Source organism: Momordica charantia, assembly GCF_013281855.1.
Source record: "Momordica charantia cultivar OHB3-1 chromosome 9 unlocalized genomic scaffold, Mcharantia_2.0 BLBB01000009.1, whole genome shotgun sequence".
Taxonomy (NCBI): domain Eukaryota; kingdom Viridiplantae; phylum Streptophyta; class Magnoliopsida; order Cucurbitales; family Cucurbitaceae; genus Momordica; species Momordica charantia.
The window spans coordinates 18,459,353-18,468,163 of record NW_028275167.1 but is presented as its reverse complement, the minus strand read 5'-3'; the positions used below and the strand labels follow the sequence as shown (position 1 = coordinate 18,468,163).

Here is an 8,811-nt window from a genome sequence, read left to right as displayed (position 1 = left end):
CTTCAGATGAGTAGGAGGCAAGGTGGTATTCGCATTAAGGGTCGACCTCTGAGCTAGGTCAACCTCATGTCCTCCTCGGACTTGATCCTCAACTATCTTGGCGTCGACCTTGTGGTGGAGACCGTTATTACCGTTCAAACCTCTCCGATCTGTAGATTTAGCAGAGTTTGCTGGCTGAACCATCTCGGATGGATTATTTAGCGGGATGACTTAAGTTGTCCTTCCCATAGACGACACCAAATGTTTATGCAAGAATTAGCACAACGTCAAACTTCAGTCAAGCTCGAACTCTATCCTCACTCCAACCTGAGACTCTGAGGGAAGACCTGCACAAGAGGGCAAAATCTCCGACGCTCAAGTTAGTAAGTAGCTCGGACTCAATATTAAGTTCAAGGAGAAATTCGACACCTAATCGTGAAATGAGACCCTTTATTTATAGGTTTAAGATCCGACAGGGGTCACAACAAGCAGTTACTTTGGTCAAAGTTAAGATCGGACATGTCAAGTTTGAGCAGGTCGAACCCGGACATTTTCTACCCGTATTGGTAACTTAATTCCATAGAAAATGGCGAAGTTATCCACCTCGCAGGGTTTCGGGGCAGAGCTGCACGAAACTTCATTTGGTAGCATCTCCTTCAACAAATCTTTGTCCTCCACGTGACAATAATGTTTCCATCCCCAAACAATATTTATATATTTTAGGTGGAATTTTAATAGTTATGGGTTTTAGTATAATCATAAAAACAATAATAAGTAAGTTGGTAACGATTTATATATTTAATTGTAAACATAATTAATTTGTCAATTACAAAAAGAAATTAAATTTTCACATTAAAACAACGTAATTTTTTTTAAAGGTACTAAAACAACTTACGTGTTGCATGGAGATGCCAAATTGCATATTGGTGCAATTTACTATTTTTATATTTTTAAAATTAGTTTGAGTATAAATTTGAGTATATTTATTTGTAATTAATCAAAAAAAATCAAAATAGTATTGTTGTCAAAAACATTTTTCAAATATCGTACCTTTTTAATATAGTATAGATATAGATTATTGATAAAAGGAAGGTTGACTACTTCGATAGACAATCTTTCTTTATCTCGCTCCCAATTCAACAATAAAATAGTCTGAATTAATTGACAAATGTTTATTCAAGAAATTTCCTTCACAATTTCCAATCATTCTATCTAGAAAACAGATTGATGTCAAAAATTGAAAAATTGTAGGAACATATTTTCCACATAGTTGACTTTATTTATCTTGTGATCATAAACTTTCCACATAGTTGACAAAGTGGTTTTGCAGTTATTATTCCAGATTTGACCATCTTTAGCATTCCTTATTACCCCCCTATTTGTTAGTCTTTTATTTTTCTTTTTGGAAAGGCATTTTTTTCCTTAATAATAAAATGTCAAAAGCATTTGGTAATTCAAGTCTCTACATTGAGAAAAGAGATAGTGACTTAACTTTTGAATATATTAAAAATTCAAAATTTGTCAAAGCGAGCATAGTTCAGCGGCTCCAACAGAGAGCTTGCGAATTCGATCCCCCACCCCCACATGTTGTACTAAAAAATTAAAAGAATTTGATGCATCATATTTAGATATTTTTAGACATGTGATTTGGAGAATTATTTAATACATAAACTCAACTCATCCATCAACAGAATTCATTTGTTACTGTATGCTCGTAGTTTAGAAAAATGTTGATAAAATAATAATTTATAACATGTGAAATTTTTTAGTCTCTTACATTTTAACATTTTTCATTATACTTCACTATTAGTAAATATTAAAATTGATTAATGATAAACTTACCTGACGTGATATTCAATGAGTTGGTAGAAATTGAGAGAAAACAATTCAGCCATTTTGAAGTTCTTAAAAATTTGAAGGAATAAAAAAAAATTCTTTCTAATTACTCTTCTAAATTTCTGCGGACTCAAATCATGTCTAAGTTTATCCTTGGCCATTTTAAAATTTATCCAAAAATATTAAAGCATAAGTGATTAAATTGAAATTTTTTAGTTAGATTACAAATCTAGTCGTTGAATTTTCAAGTTTGTTTTCATAGGTCCATGAACTTTAAAAAAATTGTCTAATAGGTCCCTAAACTTTCAATTGTGCTAATAGCTTCTCGAAATTTTAAAATGTCTAGTATGCCTCTGAACTTTCAATTTTGTGTTTAGTAGATTCCCAACCTATCAGACACCTTTTTAAAGTTAAAAATTAATCACATACAAACTTGAGCATAGTTCAACAGGGTAAGACAATTATCTTTGAATAAATAGTCGTGAGTTTCAATTCCACTCCCACATGTTCTACTAAAAAAATCCAAACTTAAAAATTCAAAAGCCTAAACTTGTAATTAAACCATTAGAAAACGAAAAATTAAACACTGGAGACTAAATTGAAAAAAAAAAAATATACTAGCTGAAAAAATAAGGCTCTTTTAATAACTAATATACTTTTAGTTTACAGCTATTAAAAAAAGATGACTATTTATTCTCAAAATGAAGCTCACATATTGAATTAAGACTGCAGAATCTGCATTATGTACACAAAAAGAATTCGTGTGGAGAGTATCCAATCCATATACCAATGTAATGTACAGTTGAATGGCTTCAGGAACTTGGGAGATTTAACTTACTTTATCAAACCAAGAAACTAGCTGTTGAGCTGAAGGCCTCTCTTTAGGTGCCTCATTCACGCAAAGGCATGCTATATCGAGAACTCGTGTAATCGCTATCTCGTGCTGCTCGTTGTATATAAATGGATCGAACACTTCACTTTCTCTATTGTCTTTCCTCATTTGGAACACCCAAGAGATCAAGTCTCGAAGTCCTTTCGGTCTGCACATATCGATCGGCCTTTTACCGGTCAAAAGCTCTAATAGAACGACTCCAAAGCTGTACACATCGCCTTTGTAAGTAGCCACCGAGGATTGTCCATACTCGGGGGGGATGTAGCCCAGCGTACCAACAAGGTCGGTCGTTATGTGGGAATCATGGGGAAGTATGAGCCTGGCAAGCCCGAAATCGGCCAAATAAGCTCTGAAGTTCTCATCTAGAAGAATGTTACTCGACTTTATATCTCGATGTAGGATATGGGGTTCACAGGACTGATGCAAATAAGCCAGCCCCCCTGCGGCACCCTGAGCAATCCGCAGTCTGGTATCCCAGTCGAGGCAAGATGAGCCATCAGGTTTTTCATGTAACCAGTAATCTAAGCTACCATTCTCCATGAATGAATATATCAAAAGCTTGTCTTTTTTATATATACAATACCCCTGAAGAAGAACGAGATTCGGATGCTGAGCGCCTGAAAGTGTTTCGATTTCTGCTTGGAATTCTCTGTCCATTTGACCACAATCACCAGACAACCGTTTAATAGCTACATTTCTACCATCGGGAAGGGTGGCTTTGTAAACTAAACCAAAACCCCCACATCCGATGATATTTGCTTGATCGAAGTCATTTGTTGATTTCAAAATGTCGTCCAGCGAGAGACTTCCATTGTTATTGTTTCTGAACAAAACTACCAATCCTGCCTTGTCTTCCTCCAAGTCATTACAATCAGTGTTGGACACATCTTTTTCAGGATCTTGAACTCTTCCCCGAGGTACTCGAAGCATAAACACAACCACGAGAGTTGCAAGAAACATGACCCCTAACACAATACCGAAAATCATACCTATAATAGTCCCAATAACTACTCCTGAGTTGTGGGACGGTACAAGATGATTTTGGTCAATTGATATACAGGAATCGCGACCAACGCAATAACTGTTTCCTTCAAAGCTAGAGTTACCAAAGGTATGAAACTGACCTCCTTTAGGAATCACCCCGTTTAATTGATTGTATGCAACACTGAACTTTGACAAAAAATTGAGTTTTTCCAGTGAAGGTGGAATTATTCCTGAAAGATTGTTATGAGACAAATCCAGAGTCTCTAAACTAACCATCTCAGAGAGGGTACTCGGAATCGATCCCAACAAATTGTTGATTTTCAAATCAAGAACTTGAATCTTTTTAAGATTTCCAAACTCTGGCCAGATTGGCCCAGTGAGACCGTTCAGGCTGAGGTTCAGTGTGGTTTGAAATCTCCAAACTTGATTGTACCGCAATGCAGTTCCGTTTCTTTTCAAGAAAAGGGAGAAATCCGGTTGGGACGCTTCGTTCAACGAGATGTTTCTGCCGATGAAACTCATCAATTCAGTCATCTCTTTTGGTATATCTCCAGTGAATGAATTATTAGATAAATCCAAGTAAAACAGAATCTGAAACTCGCCAAACCAGGACGGAATAGTTCCTCGGAGACAGTTCCATGACAAATCCAACAGCTCCAACTTGGTAGAACCTCTCAACCACTGGGGAATCATTCCCTTCAAACCACAATTAGCAATTACCAAAACTCGGAGGCTCTTGAAATGCAAGTTAGGATCATCTCCCAACTCTTCACCTTGGAAGTTAGAGGTAAGAATCAGAGCACTCAAATTCTGGCAATGTTGCAAGATATTAAGAGCAGACGAAACATTAACGATGCTCACCCTCGAGAGCGATAAATACATGAGGCTCTGGAAATTCCTAAAGCTTTCGGGTATCTGACCGCCGAGGTTGTTCCTTGCAAGGTTTATACTTCTCAGTTGGGTACAAGAGGGAAGATTACTTGGTATAGGGCCAACGAACCTATTAGAGCCTAAGTCTAGTGAAATCAAGTTTGCCATTGCTGAACAATCAAGATCAAGAGTTCCCTCTATCGAATTGTTCCTCAAATTAAGGACAGTAAGTGAAGGAGAACTTGACAAGGACTTGGGAACCTTCCCACTAAACCTATTAGACTCTGCAATAAAGTACCCCAAATTCACAGAATTATAAAAAACATCAGGAATTTCTCCAGAAAACCCATTAGATGACAAATACAACCGAACAAGGCTCGTGAGATTACCAACACCACCGCTCAAAGAACCAGAGAGCTTATTATTCTGAATGCTAAAATGGTTCAATTTTCGCAGCCCAAAAGCTTCGTCAGGTATTCCACCACTAATGAAATTCGATTCAAGATACAGTTCCTCCAAGGAATTACACTTAGCAAGTTCAACAGGAAACATACCAGATAAATGGTTGAAACCCAGATCCAGAACTTCAATTCTGGAGGAGTTGGCACAAACCACATGTGGAATAGAACCATGGAATGAATTGTGAGAAACATTAAGAAGCTGAATGGAAGGCAAATTGATGGTGATACTAGAGATACTCCCGGAGAAGTTGTTGAAGCTGAGATCGAGAATTTCCAAGTGTGGGAGATGAAACAGGGGCATGGGAATCGAGCCGGTGAGGAAATTGGAGGAGAGATTGAGGACTCTGAGTTGTTCCAAGCTTCCAATGGAGTCTGGTAATTGACCCATTAGCCTTTTCCCGCCGAGCTCCATCTTGACAACCCTTCCGGAAGAATCACAAGTGAGGCCGACGCAATTGCAGCAATTCGTCGAACAGTTGGTGTTCCATCCGTCGATTCTGGATTCTAAGGCTGTGTGGAATTCGTCCAAGGCTCTGGAATCATCGGAATGGCAAATTGGGAGATTCTGAGCATTGGTGAGATGTAATTGGAAGAAGAAACCCATAAAAACGAGGATTAACAAGAATTTATGAACACCCATCTGGAATATGGGGACGGACAAATTGCAACCGGCAACAGCAACGATCTTGTTTTGAGAATCAAAATTAGAGAGAGAGAGGAGGTGGTTGTGAATTGAATATGGGTTACGTAAAGGGACGAGGGAAATGGAAATGGAAATGGTAAAAAAAAGGGTCAAAGGTCAGAGAAGGTGATGTAACGGTGAAGCTCCATTGTCAAAGCTGGACAATGGTGGCAAAAAGAGTCAAATGGTTGGTGGCTGGAGCCTGCAGGGGGTCATCACGTGCGCTGACAACGTAGACATTTTAAAATTTCCTTTTTTTTTCTCTTTTCTTTTATTTTAGTGTATAAATGATTTTTTTGGAATTTTTTTTTAATACGGAACATGTAAGGGTTGAGTTTGAACTCACACGGGAATATATTTTGACCTACGCTCAAATTGACAAATAATATTGGTGTTGATAGTGACCAGGTGGAGGTCATGTGATCATGGATTAATATATATATCTATATTTTTTTAGTATAACATGTAGGGTGGAGATTTAAACTCTTAAACTCATGGTTGGATACATGTGCCCTAATCTATCGAGTCATGTTATGGTTGACATCAAAGATTAAAATATTTGTGAACATATGGATATATTCTTAAATTGAAAGCTGGTTTGCTAGAGCGAGTATAGTTTAGCGGTAATTGACACATAACTCCAATTAAAAAGTTGTGAGTTCGAACCCTCACCCCCACACAGGATGGTTTTGATATGTCTTGTAAATAAATATATATGAAGTATAAAAAATATAATCAATTAGTCACCGATATGAATATAAATATTAATAATAACATCTATAACTCATTTCAGGATGGTAAATAACTTCACTATTAATTGAAATAATTTTTAATTTTTTTTATTTATATTATTACTAATATATCAATAAAACTGCAATCTATTTTAATCTTGGCATGCCCTAGATTTTTTTCTTTTTAACTCTTTCAATTAGTGTATGTTTTTTTTAACAGCAAATACGAGATGATAATTTGAACCTCTAATCTGGAAGGAGAAGTCTGAAGTTTTCTTACTGAGAACTTTTTACCGGTTAACTTTTTGAATATAAAATACTTCAATTCTAAAAAATTAGGACAAATTATAAGAAAAATACAAAATCTTTAGTGTTTTACCACAAATTAAGGGTAGCTTAATCGTCCCGCCCTAAAAGGAAGAAGTAGAGGGCGAAGTAGATGTCTTAATCAGTGAGTAATGAGCTCGTATTGACTTCTAGAGATGTGTTTAAATGGTTTATTGAGTTTTTTTTTAGTCTTTCTTATTAAAAAAGTTAAATTACAAGTTTTACCTATTAACTTTGTAGGTTGTGTCTAACATATTCTCAAACTTAAAATGTGTTCGGTAAATTCATAAACTTCCAATATTGTATTTAGTAGGTTTTAAAAAATGTAGTTATGTGATTAATAGATTTTTGATTTATTATAAACTTATTAAAGTTTATAGAACTATGGAAACAAAATTGAACTCTTCCAACACTTTTTTAAGTTTAGATTTCACTGGTCAAATATGATACTTTTTTTCAATGACTTTTTCTAGGCATGAACTTCAAATTTAGTGACCAAACTTGTGATTTAATCTCTTACTTTTTAAACAAGTTTCAGTTGTATCATTTTTGTTGATGAAAGCTAATTTTGACTAATGATAAGCCTTTGATACTTTTGACGATCAGCTTGGAGACATTTAGAATATATTAGATCATTGAAGTACATCTCACTTTTCCTTTAAATTTATGCAAATTCGCCGACATGGAACTAAAACATATATTTAAAATCATGTAAGTAGCTAGTTAAAATTTTGAATAATAAGGACAAAGTTTTTTTTTTAAAAAAGTACCAAAATATAAGAGATTAGAACATATATTTAGTATTTTTTTTTTTTGAAATTTAAGTTAAATATTTTATCTGGTTCTTAGATTTTCAAATTTCACATTTTTATTCATGAGGTTTCAATATTAACATTGGTATCTACCGCGGTTAATTTTTCATTAGTTCTCTTAACAAAAATTAATGTGGCTTTTAAAAAAAAATAAAAAAAAATCTTATGATGCGACAGTATTTAAAAGAAAATTAAAAATGTATTTAGTGATGGGTAAAAATAAATAATCTAAAACACTGTCTCTATAACTGAAAATGGAATAATATGAGTTGTTCATTCGATCGTGGAGACCTTCATTTTGGGTGGGATTCGTTTGTCTTTTTTTATTTTTTATTCGACTTCATCGATATCAGATGATCCAACCTTTTCTTCGCTTCGGTAGTGAATCACCACCTACCCGAACGAAAGTGGAGTCTCCAGAGATCAATCAACAGGGCACCTTCAAAGTTGTATCCAAGTTGTAATAAAAGAAAGAATAAAGAATAAGAATCCAACTAGAGAACTGAAGGTTCCTAAGACCACTTAGGTAAGGTCACTTACGGTAAGGCGCGCTGGGCATGAATCTAGTAGTTAGTTTTTCTAGCAGGCAGGTCACACGTACTATAACAATCGTTTGAAAAAAAAAATAAACAAACAACAGACTAACTATACTAGCAAACCAAGAAAGCACAAACCTTACTGGATAGGGGCAAGTTGAAGAAGGTTTGGGTTTCGAGGAGCTACCAGGAGCGAGAGGTTTCAACTGCCCGATAGTCGGGAAGAGCCTTAAACTTTCTGCAGATACTTACCTTTTGGTCAGACATAAATACCTTAACCTATTGAACTATGCTTAGGTTGGTATATGAATTTTTTTTTCATACTACTACTATTTATTGTTTTGCAATTTAGTACGTAGCATTTAAAAATAATGTAAGAAAAAAGGTTGAAGAAAAAAATAAAATAGATAAGAAAAATGGTAAGGCCCACAGAATTAGAAGTCAAGTAGATTACAAATCAATATAAAAAAAGAAAGATGTACTCACGAATTTACACAAGGAAAGTATATAAAAGGAATCCTCAATTATGGTAAAACGGGAGCTCATGCTGAGCTGTGATAGCCGGCATCAAAAGGGAGGATTTGCATTCTCTCTTTAGTACACTGTTCTGACATCCCTCTCAAACCTGTGGGTGAGGCAATAACTCTAAATTTAGACTTGGATGCAGTGAACTTAGTTTTTGATAGTCCTTTAGTCAAGCT

The 8,811-nt window shown here is 35.3% G+C and overlaps 1 protein-coding gene across 1 annotated transcript; it reads right to left on the bottom strand.

Annotated features, from left to right (window-relative positions):
• Positions 1 to 2,433: 2,433 nt before the first annotated feature.
• LOC111021583 (phytosulfokine receptor 1-like) lies at positions 2,434 to 5,869 on the bottom strand. The gene has a single exon (XM_022298600.2). It carries the CDS (start codon positions 5,660 to 5,662, stop codon positions 2,645 to 2,647), a length of 3,018 nt encoding a protein of 1,005 aa, XP_022154292.1. The 5' UTR covers positions 5,663 to 5,869; the 3' UTR covers positions 2,434 to 2,644.
• Between the last annotated feature and the right edge of the window lie 2,942 nt (positions 5,870 to 8,811).

Coding starts and splice junctions, on each gene's coding strand:
- LOC111021583 (XM_022298600.2), bottom strand. CDS start 5,662: ATGGGTGTTCATAAATTCTTGTTAATCCTCGTTTTTATGGGTTTCTTC.